We start from the raw sequence: 26,115 nt of genomic DNA on the forward strand, positions 1-26,115 counted from the left end.
GAACAACTCAAAGCACCAGATGAAATATATAATACACCATGGCAGAAATGGGAAATCCACAACTCAACTATCGGCTCCCAGTCAATTCATAAATGTGAACTGAATTGGCCATAATGCACTGTTGTGTTCTGCAGAGCTGAAGTTGTTTATAACATCAGGACTGTTATTAAACTGACACCACTGTCTTCAGAAGAGCTGCTTAACTGAATTTGTTTTATAATTGATTAACGTCACAGTTATTGAACTGAACTGAATCAACACAGCAGAATTTGGATTTGTCTCATGTTTGCATTATTGATTCTTTTTGAAGCTGCTTTGAAACTAGCTTTATTGTTTGCAATGCAAATTAAATTTGCAATTCAAAGAAATTAAACAATAGAACAATTGCACAATAACTGCAATATTGTGACATTTTGTCATCGGCTTACAGCTAATTAAAAAATATACTGTATACAAAGCAATTTCTTATTTCTCTGTATTTTTCTACATAATAAACGGTAATTATGTAAATCTGTAATTATTTCCACCACATAAGAAAAAAATCATGATTTGGTAAAAATTCATAATTGTGATACAAAATAGAAATGATGAAAAGTCACAATTATGATATTAAAAGTGGTCATAATGACACAAAAAAGTTATTATTCTTGAGATGAAAAGTCAAAATCATGCCATAAATCCAGATTATGATATACTAGATACTAGAAATGGACAAAAAGATGACAATTATGACATTATACATGACTGTTTATATGAGATAAACAGCCAAAATTATGACACATCCAAACTGCCAAATTGAAATCATGGCATAAAAGGTGTTAATTAGGATTATAATGAACTCGAATATGTTTTATTTGAGTTGAAAAAAAATTGCTTAGATAGTCAAATTTATGAGGAAAGATTATGACTAATATATAAATATATACTGTATACACACATTTTATGTTTTCACTTTGGAAACAAGTGTCTGCCCAAAGCAAAAAAGCCCAAAAGCTTATGTAAATGTTCAACAATAATAATTATGATCTTAAATGTGTTTGAAAAAGATCTTTTAACACTTAAAATTTTAATATTAGGAACAAGAACACTGAAAACAAATGTGATACTGTTTTTTAAGGTAAGTGGTTGCAAACAACTTATTTTAGCTACATTTAAATAAAATAAAAAATGTTGAAAGTTAGTTAACTAAATTTGTTTATTTAAAGTTGGTTAAAATAAATTGATTGCAACCACCTACCTTAAAAAAAATGTTCAATGTAAATAAAGAGACACGATAAAATTGTTGAAGCTTTCATGGTGTATCCTTTAAAAACAATTTCTTTTTTCAATAATCCAGGAGTTTTAAGGGACATTAAAACTGCCGACCGGTTGAGGACTTCTAAAACATGAGGCGCGTGTTCAGCTGAAAGTGTGTCACTGCTGGAGACTGGCATCATTACTGCTGAAGCACTTTCAGGAACATCATTTCTTCTCATCTTCATGAACTGAATTCTGGAAATTGTCTCCTGCTGAGCGTCTTCAGGTGGCTTCAAACATCTGATCAGACCTCAGCCTGCCTGACATTAACGTCACAAACTTTTAATGAGATTTCAGCGGCACAGAGAGTCACAGATGAGGAAAGTCAACAGGTTCTCATGGTCTGTATTTAGTAAAGTTCAATCAATCTACAGTATAAACAAAAACAACAACATTTATTTTTTAGAACACAATTGTTGAATATTGCAAGAGTTTTGTGTAAAAGATCTTTATTCTTATTATTAACATAGTTAATAGGTGGAATCCAAACTCTGCCAAATGTAAAACTTTATTTATGTGTTCTTCATTAAAGAATTTCTTCAACTATACAAAATTTGTCTTTTTTTTTGTTTTCTAAGAAACTTTCCCCCCAGGCCTTCATAAGTCTTTATCTAATTTTAAATGCATTGTCTGTAGGTTTTATACTCTTGTAAATAAAATGTTATTTTAATTTTAAACTAAGATGATGTTAACAGGGTTATTACTAACTAAAACTAAAATGAAATAAAAAAAGTCTATGTAATTTTTATTCAAGAAATCACACAACAAAATGACTTACTTTTAACCTTTAGTTATAATTAGAATAAAAAATAGAACATAAAAACATTCACATAATTCAAAATACTGATAAATATAACACTGATTACCAATAATAAAATAATCTATTTAAGTATTATGATTTCAGTATTTATCAGGTAAAAATTGCACCAATATATTCACATTTGATTAGTAATCTTATTAAATGTAACTAATATATCTTACATTTAAATGTATAATTTATTTAAAAACCTGAATTTATGCATTCATATTTTTAATGATAGCATTACGCCATTAAATAATTATTCTTTATCTTAAATCATATGTTTTCTAAATATTCCAAAAATCAGAAAAAAGGGAAAAAAAGTATTTCTATTTCCAGCAACATCTCAGATTTTTTCAGTGCAGACTTTTTTACTCAACACTACGCTTTATTTGCCCATTAAACACTCTTCATCTTCATTATCATCACTTGAAAGGCTGTTTTGTGGAAATCACTGTCAAACGAATCATGACCCACTTCAGCTTCTCCTCTCACAGACAGCACAGCAAAACCCATAAATTACAGGAATTAACTGATGGCAACGAAAGCACCTGGGGCAACTTTGTAAGCTGTTTAAATCTTTAAACTTACAACATTTTCTCCACACGGCTGAAACTGAACGCACTGCAGGGCTGTTGTATTAATGAGGGGGAAACTAAACCGCATTCCTCCTGCGTTTGTAAGTCCTGAGGAAAACACTCTCTGGCCTCAGGACCAGTTTCTTCTGTGTGTGTGTGTGTGTGTGTGTCTGTGTGTGTGTGTGTGTGTGTGTGTGTGTGTGTGTGTGTGTGTGTGTGTGTGTGTGTGTGTGTGTGTGTGTGTGTGTGTGTGTGTGTGTGTGTGTGTGTGTGTGTGTGTGTGATACCTGCAGGATCGCTCAGCTTTCCTTCTTCTGTAATCAATTAAGCAGTTGTTTTGAAAAATATTTTTTTGTTATGCATTTTCATATGTTAAGAGATGATTATCAGTTTCAATCAATTGAACTTTATTGCCATTAGGACGTGCAGAACAGCACTGCTAAAGCATGATCATTTATTATTAATACATTAGGAATCTAGGGATAATTGTTTGCTTTAATATTGCTATTGTTTTCTTGTTTGTTTGTTTTTACATTTGATATGTCAAAATCATACATTTTGAGTTTCATAATTGCTTTACTCTTCACTCCTATGATAACAACAATTATTGTTCTGATTGTGACAACTTACCCCATATAGTGTGGCAACATGTATTGCTATTGGGGCATGAAAATGCCTCTGAAACTCTTTTTGCCATGAGCACTGCACAATGATATTTTAATATTAATACATTAGAAAACACCAGGACTAGATGTTTGCTGTAATATTGTTTCTGCATAGTTTGTTGTTTACATGCGATGTGTCATAAAATGACACATTTAATGTTTAAACTTGTCATAAAAATGGGTTTCAAAATGTTTTACTCTTTAGAATTTGCTGAAACACATAAAATAATGGCAAGTTCAATTGTGACAACTTACCCAATATAGTGTTGCAACATGTATTGCTATTGGGGCATGTTGTCACAAAAGTCAGTATGTTTTTAATGAACTCAACAGTTCTTCTAAACGTTCAGGAGTAAATAAATAGATTTATTGAAACTTTATTGCCATGAACACTGCAGAACCTTCTCGACAAATTCTGCATTTTTTCTTTTAATTTGTTTTTACATTTGATGTGTCATAAATCATACATTTTGGGTTTTATGATTGTTTTACTTTTTTGTTTTCTAATCTACTCTTTGAAACCTGTCGTTCGTCTGAACGGACACCAGCGGGCGCCAAACATCACGGAACGCGTCGTTCAGCATCAGTCCTGTGTGTGAGATCCACAGTAATTACGGGTCTCAGCGCTGCATCAATTATTCACACTTATTTACACGCGAATAAACAAACACTCGGATAAATAAATAATCGAGTACCTGCGCGCGGAAAGCGGCGCAGCTGATGCCCAACGCAACTGTCTTTGTTTGTTCGCCTGCTGTTAAATAAATGAAAATCCGGCGCGAGAAGTGTAAGATTATGTTTGTGTGGGTTTAAACCGACGCTGTGCCCCGTTTGCACGGGAGATCCTGCAGCAGCAGACATCTCCATCTAGCCGTGCGCAATAATTGAAATGGCGCATTTGGCTGCGGGCGAACTGTGAGGGCGCGCGGTGAATGATGTCCAGACGTCATTTGTTTTTAATGGCCTCCAGGAAATTTGCCATTACGATTCTCGCAGACATTCGAGCACAGAGAGGAGTGAGGGGGGAAAGCGTCGCATGCATGAGCACCAGATCCAGATTTTCGCTTTGCAAAAAGAAAACGCGTCTTCTATCGCCACTTTATCAACAAGTTCAAGTGCGCCTCCCGCTTCAGCGAAGAGAGACTTTTACTCGTTCAGGGAAGGAAAATGCGTTGCCTCTGTGAAAGAGCCTGGGGGAATATTACATCAGACGAAATAACAATGATTAAAATCAGCCTTTCTGCCTCTCCAAAGTCTCAGGAACTGCGTGGTGACACTTGCCTGATGCGTAAACCGTTATACGCTGAACTTTAAACCCTCACCAGCTATTTTTACTTTGCGAAAGAGCTAAGCGAGGCTAAATAAATATCGGGTTTGCATCTGTTCCAATGAGTCTGCTCGGGTTTGAGTTAATTGTCCTCTAATCCCGTGGCCCCAGAGGCGTTTGCGCAGCCTGGAGCCAGAATTCTTCTCTCGGCTCTGCTCTGATTTGGAGACGGATTATTTGCTTCCTTCTGCCCATAAGCACAGCAGCAGATTCACAGTGGCCAAAAAAGACAGTGGAGGGCCTGATATACGCGACCGAATCAGAGTATTAAGAAATAAGAAGATCAAGAGGACGAAGGAGAGCTCTGGTCTCTTGGAGAAGGTAAGACAGTCCTGCGCGCTTTTGCGCTCGAGCTCTGAACGCGTCCAGACAGCAGCAGCAGCTCGCTATAGTCGCACAGACCCTCGCGATCCACATGTTTTAATGCATTTTGACGCGCTTTTCACTCCGGACGGGAAGAGAATAGCTAGGCTGGATCGTTTATTGGATAGAAATCTTCATCTGGGAGCCGATTGATCGAACCGGACTCGGAGCGCGAATCGGACATCTACGATGTTTGAAACGGTACCATTTCCAATTAAATCTCATATCAGATGTAAAGTAGATGATTCGTGTGATGGTGCTTTTGTGGCTTGTCGAGAATGAGCGCGACGCAGCGAAAACGTGACGCGTCCTCAAACGCGTTCACGCGAGAATTTTTGTCTAGATTTCTTTCTGATTCTGTAACCTTATTAAACACCCTCTAGGCATAGAGAACCCGTGTTATCATGAGGATGTATGCCTCATACCTGAAGCTTTTATCGCTGGGAGTGAGACGCCATGTTGTGAAATGATCTGAATTGAAGTTTTAACCCGTAGGGCACCGACCTGAAACCGGAGGAAGCAAGCAGGAAAACTGTGTGTTGATTTCATTGTACGCGTAACAAACGTTTCCTCAAACGTCCAAAAGGGATTTTAAAGCTTCCGCCATTGACTGTCGAGACAAGCGTGTTTGTGTTTGCTCTGAGAGGCTGACAGGAAACGCGAGGATTGGATGTAAACCGTCTCAAATAAGTTTGACGTCTGTGCTGGTCTAAAATAGTCCAAGCTAGTAACCAGCTGCTCCAGATGGTGTTGGAACCAGTTTAGACTACCAACCTGAATTCAGTTTTAAAATGCGTTTCCCAGCAAACACTGAACGTTTTCCAAACATCACCACAGTAGACTTGATTAAGGGTTTGGAAATCAACGTTGCAAGAAGGTTGTGTATGATTAGGCTACCTTAAACAGGACAAATTCTGATGGTTATTTTTGGTTTATATTTATAATCTGGACTACTTTGAGGTCATAAACATGAATTTGTGAGAAATCAACAGAGAAATCTGCACTATTAAGCTTGACCATTGCCTTTTCTTTACTCTTCTACCTGGTCCCTCCTATTAACAAAGAGAGAGAGAAGGGGCAGATCCACTGTATTCCCTCGGCATTTGGTTACAACGCCCGTAGCTATATTGAGATGAGGGATAGTTTCATATGCCAAACGTCTTAAGTCTTTTTTTTCATTCAATGGAACCTGTAATGTATCATCTTGCTTGTGTATTAAATGAACATTAGTGCTGAGGGCTTGGTTGGCAACACCCTGGAAAATTCTGCCGTCTGCCTCGAGCACATTGCCTCCAGCACTGGAGCAGAGCAGAGCCCATAAAACCGCCTTCTGTTTACCATGTATGGTTAAAATAACAGGCGGGCAAATGAGCCAATGCATGGAAGAACTTGTCGTTGAAATCCCTTTGAACTCCAGCTTCACAATGAAGCAGTCTTTCTCATGACAACTGGAATATGTTAAGTCGTATTTCCATGTGGCCCTGCGTGATCCGGGCATTGTGAGGTAAAGTTTTGACTTGTATAAACAAGCCTTTGGGTTTGAACAGAGTCTTTTTTAGTAGACAGTCTTCAAGTGAAGTTCAGGAGGAAAGTAGGTTTGTGTGTGAACGCTGTTTGATTCAAGTTTGGACATTTTTGCATATCCTGAATACTGCAGGATGTCTGTGGATTTAATCTGAGCAGTAGAAGTGTAAAACGCACATCAAGACAAGCCTACATTGGCGTGCATTCATTTAGCAGATGCTTTAATCCATACCGACTGAATGCCACAATCCAAAGTTTCAAAATGGCTCTGAAAAGAGCAAGAACAAAGTAATTTAAGGTCGTGCTCTGACTATTGCAAATTGTACATTGAAATTCAAGCTAGTAGACCAGCTGGTCAATATTGCTTGGGACCTAAATGCAACTGCAAGTTACTCAAAAATGTGTTCCCGTTTTATGTGGTCCCTTTTTGTGCATTTAAAAAAAAAATAGCATTTGAGCACTGAGAAAGTGCATTAAAACTTTCAAGTCAAATGCATCTTAAAGTGTTTCTGATTCCATCATGGAGGTCCAGAGCTGGTGGAAGTCGAGCGATTCTCAGTTCACTAACAGCGGATTCGTTGTTGGAAGTGATGCCTGGCGTTCCACGTGAACGCGCACAATGCCCTCGTTTCCCAAATGTTCAGATTGGTTGCTGAAGTGTCGGAGGATATCACGTCGAACACATAACACGACCTTTAATTAGAAACTTGCCGTTTTTTTCTCTCTCTTTCCCATCCCCGGAGGCGAACACCTCGCATATCTCTCTCGCTCTCGCTCTCTCTGCAGCATTAATAAACATCCTTGTATCCTGCCCTCGGGCTGCACCAGTGAAAAGATGCAAACATACTTCATTAGAGCTGTGGCAATAATTTGTAAGCTAAATATGCGATGGGGCAGATGAGAAAACGATCTGATAAGACTCACACAGACGCTCAAGGTGGGAGAGACACTTAGGCACCGTGAAGGCGCATCAGCAGCATCATTTCTCCATGGCTTTCCCGTTTGTTTGTTTCCAGGAAGGGAGAAGCATGTCACGCCTGTCTCTGACCCGGTCTCCGGTCTCTCCTCTGGCCGCACAGGGGATTCCACTGCCGGCTCAGCTCACCAAATCCAATGCACCCGTTCACATCGATGTGGGTGGCCACATGTACACCAGCAGCCTGGCGACTCTCACCAAATACCCAGACTCACGGTAAGACCCCTGACCTCTTATAAAGTTAAATAAGAGCATTCAATCAGAAGTTATTTTTGTGCACTTTGGCTTTTTTAGGCTGTGCAAATGTTTGTTTTAGCATTTTTACACTATACAAACCATTCTAAATGGTTAGAATCATTTAGCTTGAAATAAAATGAATTTGTTTTTTTTTTAAACTGCATGCGATGGAGTTTTAAGATGCTCTTTTGTTCGTGTAGCTCTGTAGAGCAAAGCAAACAATTTTACATCAAATACTGAGACATTCAAAAATGCATCTGCTTTTAGGTTAATTTTCTTAGTGTTAAATTGGAAATTAATGCCTAATAAAGTGTTCTCAGATTGCGTATGTGATGTTAGTTGATTGAGTGTTTGATAACATACAGTAGTCTGAGTGGTTTACTCAATTAGAGCTGATTAGAAGCTAATTATCTGTTCTGATGATGTCTGACTTATGTGAAAATGTCCAGAATTCCCTGCGACTGACTGTCTGATCCACGATTATGACTTTATTAGGAGAGAGACAGAAATGGAAGCGCTGCTCTCGTTGCTTTCATCATAGAGTTGAGATTAAGTTCGATTTTTGAACAGAGAGAGAAAGAGACATGTTTGAACATTTCGAATATTTAGAACTTTTGTAAATATTCTGAGTGAAACACAATAGAAAAGTTTGTTTAGCTTAGAGAGTATAATTGCATTTTGAGTCTAATTTATTGTTACTGTTATATTTTCTCTGTGTTGCTATTTTTATGTTTCAAATGTTTGTGTGTTAGCAAGTGGTTAACACTGGTAAGCATATTCTATTCTATTCTATTCGATTCTATTCATTAGGTCACTTAAATCATACATAAAGATGTCAATGTCATAATTGAAAACGTCATTGCTTTAGAAAAATCATATTATTTTGAGTCTTTATTTGCACAAATCCTAACTTTTTTTCATCAGTGTCTTTTAACTGATTGTTCCTGTGGTGATTTTTAGTGGAGATATGAAGTCAAGTTGACCCTTTTTTCCTGCATTTTCAATAGATCTGTTGTTCTATTATTTCTAACCATAGAACTTGCACTTTAAAAGCAAATACAAAGTTTGAGTCACAAGTTCCATAAAAATATTTAGCTACACAATTTTTTCAACATTGATAATAAACAGAAAATCTTCTTGAGCAGCAAATCAGCATATTAGAGCGATTTCTGAATAATCATGACCGTGAAGACTGGCATAATGATGCCGAAAATTCAGCTTTTATCACATAAATTGAATGTTAACATATATTCACATAGAAAACAGTTATTTGAAACTGTGAAACTGTAATAATATTTCATATTTTTGATCAAATAAATGAAGTCTTGGCGAGCAGAAGAGACTGCTTTCAAAAACAACAAAAAACCCCAAACTTTTGTCCATCTAATGCAATGGCATTCATACAAGAGTGCTTTCATTTGAGTCCACAAAAGACTGACCATCTACACACATTCACTAATCACACTGACAAGTGGGAAACCCACTCATGGATGCAAACACACACACACACACACACACACACACACACACACACAGCGATAGTTAAACAAACACTCTCCCAGCGCTGCGCCTCAGAGACCGAGCTGACAGAGTCCAGTTAAAGAAGCTTAAGTTGATGGTGTCTTTTAATAGATTGATTCCTTAATAATGCAGAGCAGGAAAAGAAACTCGCTCTATAACTAATGTGTGAACATTCATCTCCCTCCAGCTCAGTCTGCTGAAGTGACAGGACATATGAAAGTTTCATGCTCATTCTGTGGGGTCTTTCTGACAGAGATCAGTAGCATGAGGGCAGTTGTGAACAGCAGCTAATGATCGTGATTGAGTCGAGCGTGTCATGAATGTTCATACTGGCATTGTCGTTCATTTATGCTGAAAGTATGCATTTCAGCCAGATTTGTTGACCTGTATTACTTTTAAGGTGTTACTTGAACAAACAGAAAATGTTTGTTTTTCATTGCTCTTGTCATTTTTTTTTCAATACATGTGTTAAAATGTTTTTATTTGGAATTTTAGCAAAAGATCATTTCTAAAAAAAAACACTCTTTTTAATGCAAATTCACATTATAGCAAAAAAAATAAAAATGCATGAAACAAAGCTAAAAAAAAAAAAAAAAAAAGCACAAAAATGCATGAAAAAGATTTGCACAAAAAATATTTAACATTAAGATTAAAATTAAAAAGTTAAAATAATTTTAAGTGAATTAATTAATACAGTTCAAAAAGGTTTCAATGCATGTAACAAAAAAGGAATGAAAAGGAAACCGAAGGTTTTGACTCTTTGAAGCTGAACTTGTTTACATCTGGAATTAATATCCGTTTCCAGTCGCAGTTATTCAGTACTAAATTTAGGGTGTAAATGGGATCCAAAGCATTTTGTGACTCACTCATATGATAATACATATGTGATCAGATTTGTAGACTTGCATCCTGGACCTTCCTACTCTCCTGACAGTCATTTATGCATTTAGCAGATGCTTTTATAAAAAAGCAGCTTACAAAGAGGAACAAAAACATTTTGTCACAGATCAAACAATATTTATAATATACAATGCCAGGTTTGTTAGAAAACTAGATTAGGGTGTGAGCTAGACACTGCAGTTTTTTGCTTCTTGAATCATGCAGTCATGCATATATTGTGAAGCTTTTTCAAGTAGGTGGTTGTGTTGCATGCATGTAATCTGCATCTGGATCAGTCTCAGGTGTGAACAGGATTTCAGTCTCAGTGTCAGGTCAGACTGGTGTTTGTTCGCTCAGATCTCTCTTCTACACTGCTTGTCCTGTTAACAGAGGAAGTGAAGACTGTCTGACAGGAAGTGTCTGTCTGAATCCTCACACCCACCGCCAGCAGGACAGATGCTGTGTGCAACTCAAACTGGAGTAGAGTTCATTTCTGTTTGTCTCTTTTAGAGATGCAGATTCACTGAACTGATGGAGAATCGCATGCATTCAGGTGCTGCTGCAGATTTACTGAAAGCAAATCGACAAATAGAGAAATTATAAGAAAGTTACTTTAATGGCTGTAAACAGTTTTATAGGTTTTTTTTAATTACATTTTCATAACTTTTAAGTGTTGAAAGGTTAAAATCAGGAGAATTATACTTTTGTGGCCTCTGTAGGATGTCTATTAAATTCTTTCAATTATATTTTAGGATTTTTTAGTATTTGTGTTTTTAATACAATAAACAAGTAAATACTTTTCTTATTTTTCATAGTATGTTTATGATTGAATTTAACTAAAACATATAAATTAGATTTTAATTTTTTTTATCATATATTAAGTATTAAATATTACTTAATTTTTTTCTTAACTGACACCTAGCTAACTTCTTGTTTTAGGGCACATTTTCCAAAAAGTGAAGAGTCACCATCAGAACCCTGTGAACTCAAATCCTGCTGAAGGTTGATCAAGGCCACATCTTTATTCATGTGCTGAATATTTCAACACAGATGAATCATGGATCGAAGAAGTTTAATTTTTCAAAATTTCAAGTAGTCAAAAGTGCCTCTAATTGAAGAATGGTCTTCATTCGTCACACACGGACTGAACCCTCTCTCAAAACCCAGTCACTTTGTGTATAGTGATGCCATCATGATCAAATTGAACCATATTCACTGCTCTGAATGAGACTGACAACCGTATTCCCCTTCTGTGTGAACAGCCACAGAGATTTAGAGGAAAAGGAGGATGTGGGAGAGAGTATCAGAGAAAAGATGGAGAGAGCGAGAGAGACAGAGACGGGAGAGGAGGAAGAAAAGAAAAACAGGCAGCATTTTAATTGTTTTTTAAAAAAAAGTGCAGATGAAAAACAGCGTTTGCCTGGAGGGGCATAGTGAAATTCTAGCTGGAAGAATTGCAAGACCATATGAGAAAGGACGACCGCAGGCACTACAGGGAGATGAGTATTGGTTTTTTATAAAGCATTTTGCATCGATTTCCAAAGGGGGAAAAAGAAAGAGAGAGGAAAAACAAGAGCTTTAGAAAGTGCATAAGGTGACGACTATAGAGTAGACGTAAGAGTTTATGAATTACATTGTGCATTAAATAAAGAAACAGACTGTAAATACATGCACCTGACAGAGCTCATTGAACTGTGTTTGCAAATCACTTCCTTACGCAGAGTCAATAGGCAACGTTCCACAATAAACGCCTTTATACCTCGGCTGTTGTTCGTTATACAGGCTTTGACAAGCAGTCTTTGTGCTTATGAGAGCCGTCAGCTGATCCTGGAACTGTAGCCATGATTAAAGAGGAGATTGCATCGGAGCGGCGATAGTGCTGTCGCTCTGCTAGGAACGGAAGGAAATGCTGATCGTATCAGAGTTCATAAAGAGAACTGAAGTGCATGCAGAAAGATGAAGGTATTCCCAGGTATCCAGTGAGTAAGCTGCACCACTGAATGAGGCATCAGCTATAGATTTAGCATTGAAATGTTGTGTATCGTGCATTGAAAACGGGTATGAGATGTTAGAATCTGAAGTTTTAGAATTAGTAGATTAGTAGATTAGGAATGTATTGGAGACATCTGCAGTAGTGATGGACACAAACTCTGATCTAAAACCTAGTGAGCTGCCTTTATAGGGAATATCCCAACAAATTATTGAACTTAAAAATAGACTGATTAAATTTTTTATTGTATTCTAAAATAGGCATTACAATAAGTATATATTTTTTTTCTTTTCTTTTTTTATGATTGAAGTTAACACTGAAATTACAAAAACCAATCATCTTTTTTATTCCTATGATTTCAGAGTTACCAGACTCCTGGCTAACTTTGTGTTAAGTTTTCCTACATCAGCTTTTTTTCAAAAAGTGAAAAAGTAGGTTTAAGTTAGATTGGGAAAATAACATATAATAACGTATTAAGAGTATTCGCTCCATTCCAAAACCTAGTGAGTTGCCTACATAGGGAGCATCCCAGAAAATTATTGAACCCTCATAAGTGACTGATTTAATATTTTGATTGCACTCTGGTTGGCATCAAATTTGGAATGACTTTTTATTTTATATAACAATTTATTTATTTATTTATTTATTTTTTTATTTCAGTTAACACGAAAACTAATCAAATTATATATAAATATAATTTATTATATTATAAATAAATTATATATAAATATATAAATTATATATATATATATATATATATATATAAATTATATATATATAAATTATATATATATAAATTATATATATATATATATATATATATATATAAATTATTTTTTTATGATTTCAGAGTTACATTTTTGAGTTATAACTTTTGTAAGGCCAAGTTGTCCTAAATCAGCTTTTCCTCAAAAAATGTGGGGGGAAAAGTGTGACTGTTTTGATTTTTTACTTTTACTGTACTTTTACTGTAACTCTTGGTCTGAACCAACTATTTATTTAAACATTATTTTGTAAATCTGTTGTTTTGTCTTTTTAAATATGCTTAAAAATAAAGTTCTTTTTTTGGCATCAATGGTTTCATGAAGAACATTCAACCTCCATGGAAACTTTCCATTCCATAAAAGAAGAAGTTTATATTATTAAAATATTCTTCACAATAAGAAAAAAATTTTGCTTTTAAGATTTGATCACTGAAAGGTTTGTGAGTGCTTATGCTGTCTGTCTTTCGAATAAATGACATAAAATGTTAGAAAATACATTAAGATATTTTTGTGTGTGATGTAAAGTTGTTTAAAGGAGACTGTAACTAGGGAAAGCACAGTCATCATGTTTTGTTGCACAGGAAACTTTCAACTGCAAATACACTATACTAGTGTTTGCTTAGTTAATCGCTGTTACTCATAATGACTGTCTAGTTTACATATTCAAATCATCTGCAGGCTTTTATGCGACTGTCCTGCTTTATGACATCATGTGGGAGTTATTAATTGGCATGTGACGGTTGAGATGATGAACCAGAGCTGCGACTGTATTAATCTCACAGCAGAGAAGGACTTGAAACGCTTTTCTCAGCCACTCAAATCCGCCTGAAGCCTCTTGTTTCAGAAGCAAGCGTTAATGCGTTTTTGGCCGGCCACTAATAAAATTGAAAAATAAATGCTAATTGTTTCATGCATTTAAAGGAGGCTGGCCTCACTCCATTAACTGTGTGTGTGTGTGTTTGTGTGTGTGTGTGTGTGTGTTTACATTTTCAGGATCAGCCGTCTGTTTAACGGAACTGAACCCATCGTTCTGGACAGTTTAAAGCAGCATTACTTCATCGACAGGGACGGAGAGATTTTCCGTTATATTCTCAGTTTCCTGCGAACCTGCAAACTGCTGCTGCCGGATGACTTTAAGGTAACGGCGTTACTCTGTTTGAAGCTTGTTCTTCAGTGGCTGTTTGGAGTAGAATGCATGTAGTGTGCATGTAGTGCACACTCTGTAGTGTGTACAATTAAACAAAATAGTGTGTGAAACAGCATGCAGCAAGTCATGATAAATGTGTGAAAAGTGTAGCATGCTGTTGTCGTCACATTGACAGTTTTATTAGAATTGAGATTCTATTAATATTTAAATTACATTTGTAAGTTTTTATATTTTCTGTTTAAAATATTTTTAAGGTATTAGTAATTTTCTTGTTTGATTTTGTCATTTTTGTTATTTTTTATGTCTATATAGTTTTTATTCATTTTATTTCATTTTTAGTTTTACTTATTTTGGTACGTGGAGTTAAACTCAGTGTTATCTGAGATAACATATATTTATACTATTTATTAATATTTTTTTATTCGTTTTCAATAATATATTTTCTTTATTATATTGTAATTTTATTTGTAAATTTTACTTTAGGTTTGAATTTTAAATTCATTTTTATTTTAGTTAGTTTAAAAAAGTTTAGTTAAAAAAAAAAAAAGAAAAATTTTGCTTGGAAACTAGGTGAAAAAAAATATATATATATATAATTTTTTTTTTTCAAGTAACAAACGTTTTTTATGGTTTGTTATATATATAAAAAAAATGAAAATAAGAATAAACACCTCGTTACATTTCATTAATTTAGCAAGTATCATTCAGTTATCATCTTGAAAATAAATAGATTATTTGGATTTTAAATAAATCATTTGCAATTTATTCCACTAAATGTTAGGAAGTTGTTGATGCATTGCATATTGAGATACACTATAAATTCCTCCATTTGATCTCCATGTTATCTCACTGCTATCCGAAAGAAATGAAAGAAATCTTATATGTGATTTGTATTTCCTGTAAAACTGCTCTTGTTTATATACTTCACATTCTGGCCATTAGTGGTCTTTGTTGTTCTGAATGAGACAACTGACAGTAGAAGAAGACGGTTCATGCTAATGTCCGGTGTAGCACCCCTTGTGGTAATACTGAGAATGCAGTGCATTTTCAAACTGCAGGTGAATTTCGGGTTGCATTAATGCACAAAATTCTACTTCTGTTCACATACTTGAAATAACAGCTCTTTCATGTAATTCTGAGTTTTTGTTTTAACCATCATGACAAGCGGTGAATGCTAGGACATACTGTTGGCCGTTTGAGTTTTAGTCCTATTGTATTTGGTAGCTCCGCCCATAGTGCAATATTATTGGTCGAAAACCCATTTCAATTATTGTTAAGTATCAGATATGTTCCGATTGGCTGGGATTGTAGGCGTGTATCTAGACCACATATATATATATATTTATGGCTGATTTATCTTTGTGCATTCACGTTTGTTGTCCTCTCTTGAGTCGCACAAAGAGCCTAGTTTAGACTGGTTTGATCTGCTGATCAGCGTGTGTGAAATCAGTAAGAAATGCAAAGCGGCAGACGATGGTGTTAAGCGTGTCTTTATCTGTGAGGCATCGTGACTGTCAAGGCCTGCGGTGGCATACGTTTCACTAAATCAGTGTGAACGTGGAGCTGAAGCCGAATATGTTTTGCATCTCTCATTGAAAAAAGCATCATTTGTACCAGAGATTATCAGCTAGGCTGCTCGAGTAAATAAAGCATGATGCTGCTGGTGTTTGACTTTTGTTGCAGTTTTAATGAATGATCCCTTGATTTTAGAATAGCATGCACTGATGATTAATTCATAATAAATCAAGTGAGTAAGACCGTAAAAATTTACTTTTGATTCCAAGGTTTGCGTCACATAGGATCTGACCTCTACATCAGCATGTGTTTGACAAAATCAAAGAGAAATGGTCATCTCTTATACGTATTAGACGGAGACGGGGGAATATCTGTGAGATGTTGTCTTGCCGGTGGGCAACAGAATAAGATCATTATTTTGGATCACTACAGGCCTGTCGGATCGCCTGAACATGGGAATTCATTCTTTCTATCAGCTCGCTTTCTTTCTTCACCTCTCTTGTATCTGGCTCTTCGTCATGTCGGTTGCATGAAGCTCGACTATAAGAGAACGAGTTACAAACAGGGACTCAGGCGCATCTTTTAATACCTCAGCGTTCCCTCCAGCACTGATGCACCGCATGCATTTTGTCATCAGCATCTTGAAGGGCAAAAGAAACGAGCGGCTAAATATCCACATATGCAGGTTAGAAGCATGTTCACACCAAAGTTATATATACTTCTAAACATTTTTCACCTGTAATGGTCGCTTACAATGTTTTCAAACAATCAAAAATGGTTTTGCAAAACTTATATTGCATGCATTTTATATTTTCTGCTTGCTCAGTGCAAAAAAAACAATTCCTCATATCTAAATATTCTTAAATCAAGATGCATTTATAAGATATTAAAATAAACTATAGCATTCATTACAAAATCATTATTTTTTGTATTTATAGTTTTTTGTAACTTTTATTGCATGCATTTTAAACTTGCAGTCACTCTGCCTGTTTCTGCAGCAGAATGCAGAGAAACTGTGTACACTTACTCATGCAGTTTAGTTACCATTCAGGCTGTGTGCACTTCATGTCTGTTCATATCAATCTTTATGCAGATTACTCTGCAGAGGTTGCACACAAAACTGTATACTCAGTTGAACTCCCAACATTTTTCCTCCCTCATCCACACCTCGGCTCCTCCCGCTCCATGATGGAGAGTGGAGGAAGAATAGTACCATCTGGACTTGTGGGAAATTAAGGGGAAACAGAAAGGGGCAAAAAACCCCTGGCAAGACATCCCCGAGAGGAAGAGAGCGAGCGTTTGGCAGTCTGCTGTTGTCTGCCTGGATAAAGAAACGCTGAAGCCTGGAGGTCCGTCACTGACGGGCTCCAACGAGCACATGAGATCCTGCCAAACGTCTTGACTGTTGCCCCGCGGGCGGCACTGATACCCCTCGGAGCAAAACATGCCACCCTGCACCCCAGTCGCACTGCTTTTTAAAGATTCATTCTCTTATTGGCTTTTATTTATGTATTTATTTGTGTTGTTGCTTTATTAGCAGCTTTCGCAGTAAAAGCATCCAAATCGCTTATTAAATATTAAACTTCAGTGTGCAACTTTCCTGCAGTGTTGCATGGGGAAACACTGCTCTTATTTGATTTAGAAAGTGTAAACATGTCCACACGGGCAAAAAGAAAAGAGCAGTATCCATGTATGGATGTTAGAAATGTGTGTTATATACATTAGTAAAAAAAAAAATCCCTTATGATGTCCATTTAGAATTCTTTTCAGTATTTTGTTTTTACTTATATTGCATGTATTTTAAACACTTTCTGCTTGTTCATTGCAAAAAGAAAAATTGTATATATATTTTTCAATATATAGTGGAAAATAAATATATACTAGGTTATAAAACATATAGAATAAATAGCATATATATTATAAATTATACCTGTATGTAAAAATAAAATATCAAAATTAAGAATCTTGCATATACAGTACTTATTGTGAAGTACTTATGAAGATTTACTGCTCAAGAAACATTTCTGATTATTATCAATGTTGAAAACAGTTGTGCTGCTTCATATCTTTGTAAACTGTTTTGATTTGAACTTTGATGAATAGAAAGTTCAAAAGAACAGCATTTATTTGAAATGCAAATATTTCGTAACATTTTAAATGTCTTTACTGACACTTTTGTTCAATTTAATACATGCGTGTTGAAATAAAAAGTAATAAATAAAATAAATCTCACTGACCCCAAACATTTGAATGGTAGTACGGTATGTATAACAAATAAATAGACAGGACCCTGCCTGGAGCACAAAAGCAGTCTGAAGTCTCTGGAGTATATTTGTAGCAATAGCCAAAAATACATTGTATGGTTCAAAATTATACATTTTTCTTTTATGGCAAAAATCATTAGGATATTAAGCAAAGATCATGTTCCATGAAGATATTTTGTAAATTTCCTACTGTAAATATATCAAAACTAAATTTTTGATGAATAATATGCATTGCTAAGAACTTCATCTGAACATCTTTAAAGATGATTTTCTCAATATTTAGATTCTTGTGCACCCTCAGATTCCAGATTTTCAAATAGTTGCATCTCAGACAAATATTGTCCGATCATAACAAACATGCATCAATGGAAAGATTATTTATTCAGCTTTCAGATTATGTATAAAGCTCAATTTCGAAAAACTGACCCTTATGACTGGTTTTGTGCTCCAGGGTCACAAATGATAGATGCATATTCCTCAGATGTGTGTGTGTGTGTCCAGGACTTCAGTCTCCTGTACGAGGAGGCGCGTTACTACCAGCTGTCCCCGATGATCAAGGAGCTGGAGCGGTGGAAGCAGGAGCGCGAGCAGAGGCGTCTGGCACAACCCTGCGACTGCCTGGTGGTCCGCGTGACCCCTGACCTCGGCGAGCGGATCGCCCTCAGTGGGGAGAAGGTGCTCATCGAGGAGATCTTCCCTGAGACCGGAGACGTCATGTGTAACTCGGTCAACGCTGGCTGGAACCAGGACCCGACCCACGTCATCCGCTTCCCCCTGAACGGCTACTGCAGACTGAACTCGGTGCAGGTAAAGCCATGTGCTGCTCTCATGTGTACGCTGCATGTCAATAGTTTGTCATTCTGTCTAAATGTTTAGCAACTTGAATAATAAACTAGTTCAGTATCACTGGATTCTGTTCCAAACCCTATCTAGACAGCCTTTTTAGCACCACTGATGTTTATTTGTTTATCTTATTTAATTAAAAAAATACAGTAAAAATTTGAAATATTATTAAGATTTTAAAGAAATATTATCTATGTGAATATATGTTAAAATGTAATTTATTTCTGTGATCAAAGCTGCATTTTCAGCATCATTCCTCCATTCTTCCGTGTCACATGATCTTTAGAAATCATTCTAATATGATGATTTACTGCTGAAAAACTATTTCTGAATGTTGAAAACAGTTGATTTGCTTCATATTTTTGTGGAAACCGTGATGCATTTTGTTTTGTAGGATTCTTTGGTGAATTAGAAGTTAAAAAACGGCATTGATTTTAAATAAAAGTGATTTATAGCATTATAAATATATTTAATTATAAATATATTTACTTTTGAATGATGTAATTGATGTAATTGATTCCAAACTGTTTGAACATTAGTGTATGAGCAATTAAAAAAATTAATAATAGAAATAAAAATAAATTAAAGATTATGACTAAATGCATGCACTAATCTAAAATACATGCACAAAACAGTACTTTCCATATGAATTAAGGTATTCATTTCTTTTTTTAAAAGAAAGGTAAAAATTTACAGATCCCAAACTATTGAATAGTAATGTACTTTGCATGCATGATTAATATAATCCCAGAATGCACTGCTGCTCAGAAGAAAAAAAAATCATGATAATGGATGGAGTTAAGAGACGTTTTAACAATAAATGAAAAGCATTACTTAAATAATCAATTACAAATAGATTTTAATATATCCAGTTCTGAAAAGCATTTAAATTCCAATTTAAAGCAAACTATTTACCAAATAATGTGTTTGCATGGTGTAGTTTTGAGCTGATTTGAGTATCATGTACTTAACTTTGCAGCATGTTATTATCAGACCATTGGACTGAGAGTCATCAGTTTCCTGTGAGTTGTGCTGTTTGTGTGGAGTTGTTAACTTTTGTCTTGTTTTATTTTCTTGTGTCTGTCTTTGATTGACAGAAAATCTGGAAACATATAAGATCTCTAACAGGTGACAGAATTTGATTTGGACACCAATTTGCATGATAGAAATCATTATACATCCTATCCACATTAAAGCTGATTGTCAGATTGAGTCTTCTTTTCATTAATATACAATTTCAGACACACACTTTAACACACACACACCTGTCCACACCTCCACAGAGCTCCCAGAGCATGCAACAAAATGCCTTTTCATGTGCAGCTGATTTTTTTTTCACTCCCTCAAAAACAAAATGCAAGAGCAAGAAGAAAAGAGAGGCTAGAAAATGAAATGCATAATTTACACGTTTCTCCTTTTTAAGACACAGCGCTTCCCTTTTAAAAAAGACTCCAACGTAACAACGCCCAGAGCGGTTGAAATACACGTATTGCATTTTTTAATACCATACTTACACTTTCTCAAACAGCCTCAACCCCTTTATGCTTCTTTTATAGATTTCTAAATGGCTTGCAATATAATTAATTGGCTGCATCAACTAACACAACATTTTCTTTCTGTGTTTCCCGTAAGAGCGTGTCCCTTTCTGTCTGCCCTCTCTTTGTTTGCTCGCTTGAGCTCTGTTTCTTTTCTAAAACCAGTGGATTTGTGTGAAGCGATGAAGCAGGTCTTTTTGTTTCCGACAGGAGCTCGTTTGTTTGTTTCTGACGCTGGTAACTTTAACATGCATCTCTTTTAAAAAGCCATGAGAGAGACTCCACTGTTGCTCAGCTGATGATGCAATATCCATAAACGTAACACAAACACACAAGCAATGGGTGAAACACTCTCTGTTTTTGATTTGATTGATTGGTATTCAAGGTTTCTCTAACACTAATCCACTGTATTGAATCATTTGGATCTTTTGACAATGCATTCTGATTGCTTTAGTGATGAAGGATGCATGTCATGCTGCTTTAGATTATGGGGAAATGAGATTAATGCTGCTGTCTGTGTTTTGAAACAGCCATCATATTTGGAATGTAATGAGGATGTCTTAATGATGTCTGATATCTATTTAGGCAGCTCACTAGGATTTGGAACAGTCTCACTTTATCACTTAATGCACTGCAAACATTTTTTTATCATTTGTATTTTTGCCTTATTTTCCAGAAGAAAAAAAAAGAATTATTTTTTAAAATAAAATCAGTTTGCGTAAGGAGACAAATTGCTTGTTTTAAGCATAAAATTCATGTTGTTGGTAAAAAAAAAAATGTAGGATTAAAATGAGAAAAAAATGGCAGTACACTGTTTTTAGAATTTGTAAAATAAAGGCAAGGCAAGTTAATTTATATAGCACATTTCGTACACAATGGTAATTCAAAGTGCTTTGTGTAAAAGAAAATAAATGAATGAATAATAATCAAATAATAAAACAAGGAAACTTTGAAAATGATTTAAACAATTGTTCAAAATGAATTTAAGACATTTAAGACAGTGCAATCAGAAAAATAAAACAAAACATTTTTCTTTATGTAAAAAATCTCTGGTTTAATTGAATTAGTTACTTGCCATTTTTTGTAATTATTTGTGAAATTTACTATCAACTTCTGAGTGAAAATGCCATTTGAATAATTTTTTCAGTGTAATGTACAAAAATAAATATTAATAATATTATTTCATGATAATTGAGATCGTATTATAGTTTTTATTAATATTTAGAATTTCAGTATTTCAGGTTTCATTTACAGTTTTAGTACATCAAATGAAACTAAATTAAAGTGAAAAATGTTGCCTTTGCAAATAGCTGAATAAAAAGTTTCTTATTTTATTACTTTTAATAATTAAGTTATGATTTTTTTTTTTAATGGTTTTAATTGTAGTTTCAGTTTTAGTTGTCTATTATAACCCCGACGTTAAAAGCTAATCTTATTTCTGTTCTAACAATTTTGCTTTTCAAGTAAATGTTATGTTTAGTTTTGAGAATTATGAAGAAAATGTTTGTTTTTTTTTGCAATTTCTCTAATTGTGTCTGTGACCTTGTGACCTCTAGTGTGAGTGTTGCTTGTTTCAAATCTCCCTTTAGTATTTTTAGGTGGATGTAGATGGAAAGGGTGTTTTCTTTTTTTCCTGAAATGATTTTGAACATGACACTCCTGTCGGTTGACTCATTATTGAGTGAATATTACAGTAATCCAGTCTTACTGTACAACACAATACAGCTCTGATCTGGTTACTGGCTGGAAACATCGCTTCAGGCAACTAAACGGCCACACCTCACCTCAGACAGAGGACAGAGCTCATTAACAGACTTAATCCAGTTTGTGTGCTTCGTTTTAAGTGTGGGGGCTTTTTTTTTTACATTATATGTGACCAGATGTCCTCAAAATGATTATCAAGCCTGGTTTATAATAATAAATATATGCTAAAGGGCTCAGAACACCCTTGGATTAAACAAGTAGCAGACTTTTAAAAAGAGTAGATGTTGTGGAAACTAACTAAGTGAATGTTTTTGCACGCTTAATTACATGTTAGTTGCAAACATACAAAAAAAATGTAATACAATTAAACCTGCAATTAAAAATACATAGTCATGTATTAACAAAAACTATTAAAAATGACAATAACACTTAACAAACTTAAGCTTTAACTAAAATTGAAATGAAAGTATAAAAATTTAAGCAAAATATTTATTTAAAAAAATTATTTTAATTATACCAAAATAAGTCTGTTACGAAGTGCGCTTTTTAACTAGTGTACTTAAGAAACAGTCACGAAAGTCTCTTTAAGTCCACTTAAGTAGCATTTTGTTTAATTAATATCATATTATCTAGTACACTAGTGTACTTTTAAGATTTGAAGTACACTGCAAGAACACATTCAATACAGTTAAGTACACACTGCTGTAGCTTTATTGTGGCTAGTTTTGCTGTTTTTGCACTATACTAACTTGTGAAGTTTAGCTTTGGCTTTTAGAAGTGGACTGGTTTAGCTTGAAAAAGTGAGAGAAGATACTAATAAACCAGCTGAGAGTGAAAAATCACAGAACAAGAACATGTGAAGCACCTGCGCTGAGACAGAGAGAGTGAGAGGACAACACACCACACGCATACGTGAACCGCTTCAGAGAGGAAAAACATTTACACACACACACACACATATGCTCATAGTGTCCCAGAGATGAAGCTGTCCGTCTCCGTCCATATCTCACAGTGATGGAGGACCGGGATCAACACAGACTCTGGTGAACCTCCATCAAACTGACAGACGTGCCACAGATACACGACACAGAGCCACTCACACTCTCACACACACACACACACTCTCTCACACACACACACACACACACACACAGAGGTTTGTTCATGCTGCAGTTAACTATGGCGTCACTTGTCTACTGAATGTTTAATCTGCTTCTGCTGTTATTTATGAGAGCGACAGACTCATTCTCCTGAAGTTGCTGCTGAAAACAACCAAATTAAATCACCAAAGCATGTCTCTGGTCACTTATTTGTCGTCCATCAACATGAGCTGCACCAAATGTGTTAAACCATCAGCATCCATGTTTCTTATTGATGGCGTATCGTGCACACAAATGCAGTGCTGTTCGCAAGTTTGGAGTCAGTAAGAAATGAATGAAATGTTTTTGAAAGAAGTCTCTTCTGTTCACGAAGGCTGTTTACTTGATCAAAAGTACATTATTATAAATAGTTAAATATTATTGTGATTCAAAATAACAGTTTTCGATGTGAATATCTGTTAAAATCGAATTTATTTCTGTGATGCAGTGCTGAATTTTCAGCATCATTGCTCCAGTCTTCAGTGTCACATGATCTTCAGAATATGCTGATTTGCTGCTCAAAAAGCATTTCTGATTATTATCAATGTTGAGAACAGTTGTGCTGCCCAATATTTTTGTGGAAACCATGTTTATTTGGAAATATAAATCTTCTTTAACATTTTCTTTACTGTCACTTTTGATCAGTGTCCTTTCTGATAAAAAGTATTCATTTCTTTGAGAAATACCTTATTGACCCCAAACTTTTGAACAGTGGTACATATCATTGACTTTAATGTATTAATTTATTTAGCAGACACTTTTATAAAGTATCATATATTTTACACCTTACCTAATATGATATTAATGATATTTGGTCCGTTTTTGAAACTCTTTACAAGTTTTTAACAAGTTTTACTCTATGTCTGAGGACATTTTCAAAAGGTTGCCTTCCCAGGTATAATGAAATAAGTATAATATCTTTGTCCGATTTTCCAGATCGAGTGTGTGTGTGTGTGTGTGTGTGTGTTTCTCTCTCACCTGTCTGTCGGGGAGACAAACGTTTGTTCTCGATTGTCTTTGCCAGGAGTCAGACTCACGTGACGCTCCTGAGATTCCCGTTGTGTCATTGATGTCTTCATGAATCTGTTTTTTATCACGTGAGCGTAATGTGTGTGATTGAGACTGAATGGAGGCTGCTGTGAAACGGAGCGGGTTCAGACGATCAGGCTTCAGATGTCAGTTTGTTTGGTTGGTGTGAAAGCAGCTTTCCAAACTCCATCGGAAAATCTGATCCGAGGTTCAGACGGTTCATATGAACCTCAGTTCACACAGTGCATGTGATGCAGTCAGCAATTCACTTCTGTGAGTTAGGATTGTCAATTCATGATTCATTTAGATTTTTTTCCTCACTCATAGTCACGCTTATTATATTATAAAGCCATTTTTATGTTACCTTGTTAAGTAAATCTCTAAATAAACTACCTTCAGAGAGATACAAACCATACACCAATAAAAAGTTAAATATATTATTAAAATTCTACTATCTATCTATCTCTATCTCTCTCTCTCTCTTTCTCTCTCTCTCTCTCTATATATATATATATATATATATTACAATATTACAATAAATGATTTTTTTTTTTTTAACATTATTAGGTCATAAATCAGATTTTTGATAGGCTTTTCTGCCCACATTTGCATTTATCCTAACATATATTTTGGTAAATGAAGGCTGAATCTATATATTTCTTTTTTATATTTAAATTTTTTTTTATTTGATTTAGAATTTGTTTACAACATTTTTAAACTAAATGCTGTTCTTTTGAACTTTCTGTGAATCCTGGGAAATAAAATGTATCAGTTTCCACAAAAATATATAACCGTTTTCTACACAGATGATAATCAGAAATGTTTCTTGAGCAGTAAATTAGAATATTTTCATGATTTCTGAAGATCATGTGACTCTGAAGACTGGAGGAATGATGCTGAAAATACAACTTTGATCATGAGAATAAATTACAGTTTCACAGATATTCACATCAAAAACGGTTATTTTAAATTGTGGTAATATTTCAGATTTTTACTGTGTTCTTGAAGGTAATATGTTGGACTGACAGTGAGTGTTATGCATGTGTTTCAGGTGTTGGAGCGTCTCTTCCAGAAGGGTTTCAGCGTGGCTGCGTCCTGCGGCGGCGGCGTGGACTCGTCTCAGTTCAGCGAGTATGTTCTGTGTCGTGTGGACAGGAGGAGTCAGTCAAACACACCCATCAGGATAAAGCAGGAGCCGCTGGACTAGAGACTCGCTCAGGCCCTCGGCCCCTCGACACACACACACACACACACACGTTTTTATGGGGAATGTAAGCTAACTGCATCAGAAACCCAAAGAACTCCATCAGGAAATGAGACCCGCCTTGTTCCACCCAAACAACCAATCAGAGATCATCCTCACGCATACGGAATGCAGGCTCCGCCCCTCTGCCAGTGCAGTGTGTGTGTGTCATTAGCTCATGATGATTCCGGTTTAGTGCTCACAAACAAACAAATACCCCATCATCAGGGGCCGGGGGTTAATTTTTTCGGATTGTTTTTCATTTCTTGAAGACGTTTTTCACTCCCTATAGCACCATGGTGTATGCGGTTAGCAGTACTAGGTTGGAGTCTTGTGTTTATTTCTTTTGTTACATGAAGGATGATGGGAGGGGCGTTCTGAAGGCACTACGACTGAGAGACTTACCTGGCAGGAACACGCTATTACGCCCTCGGGCCGCGTGGCCTAGCAGTCTGCGGTTTAATGCGTTTGCTGCTGAAGGTTTCTTTGTTTAAAGGAGCTGCAAGCAAATGTGGCTATTTCTGAAGCCAGAGCATTAAGCATATCGTTAAACATCTGAAATTTTTATAAGCTGCCCGATGCTTGAATGAAATGAGTTCTGAACCATACGGTACCTATACAAAGAGTCGTGTGTGTCAAGAACAAAATGTAAGGAGCTCGAGGTAAAACATGGACAGATGAAGATGTGTGTGTACCGTACATTTGCACTTAATTGTGTCGTGAAAACAAGCCGCATGCGTGTTTAAAGATTCAGTGGAAATTGACTTGAGTTGACAG

At 35.6% G+C, this 26,115-nt stretch overlaps 1 protein-coding gene across 2 annotated transcripts; it reads left to right on the forward strand.

The window, feature by feature from the left end:
• Positions 1–4,069: 4,069 nt before the first annotated feature.
• On the forward strand, positions 4,070–25,892 carry LOC132101761 (BTB/POZ domain-containing protein kctd15-like). 2 transcript variants are annotated; one of them, XM_059506953.1, is made up of 5 exons: positions 4,070–4,986; positions 7,569–7,744; positions 13,913–14,057; positions 18,347–18,652; positions 25,147–25,892. In XM_059506953.1, exons 2-5 carry the CDS (start codon positions 7,581–7,583, stop codon positions 25,300–25,302), a joined length of 771 nt encoding a protein of 256 aa, XP_059362936.1. In that variant the 5' UTR covers positions 4,070–4,986; positions 7,569–7,580; the 3' UTR covers positions 25,303–25,892. The 2 variants fall into 2 exon arrangements, with proteins under 2 accessions (XP_059362936.1, XP_059362935.1); XM_059506952.1 differs by lacking the exon at positions 4,070–4,986 and adding an exon at positions 5,028–5,229.
• Positions 25,893–26,115: the final 223 nt, after the last annotated feature.

The sequence above is a fragment of the Carassius carassius genome, chromosome 23, assembly GCF_963082965.1.
Source record: "Carassius carassius chromosome 23, fCarCar2.1, whole genome shotgun sequence".
NCBI lineage: Eukaryota > Metazoa > Chordata > Actinopteri > Cypriniformes > Cyprinidae > Carassius > Carassius carassius.

Coding starts and splice junctions, on each gene's coding strand:
- LOC132101761 (XM_059506952.1), top strand. Junction 7,745..13,912: donor ACCAAATACCCAGACTCACG/GTAAGACCCCTG, acceptor TTACATTTTCAG/GATCAGCCGTCTGTTTAACG. Junction 14,058..18,346: donor TGCTGCCGGATGACTTTAAG/GTAACGGCGTTA, acceptor GTGTGTGTCCAG/GACTTCAGTCTCCTGTACGA.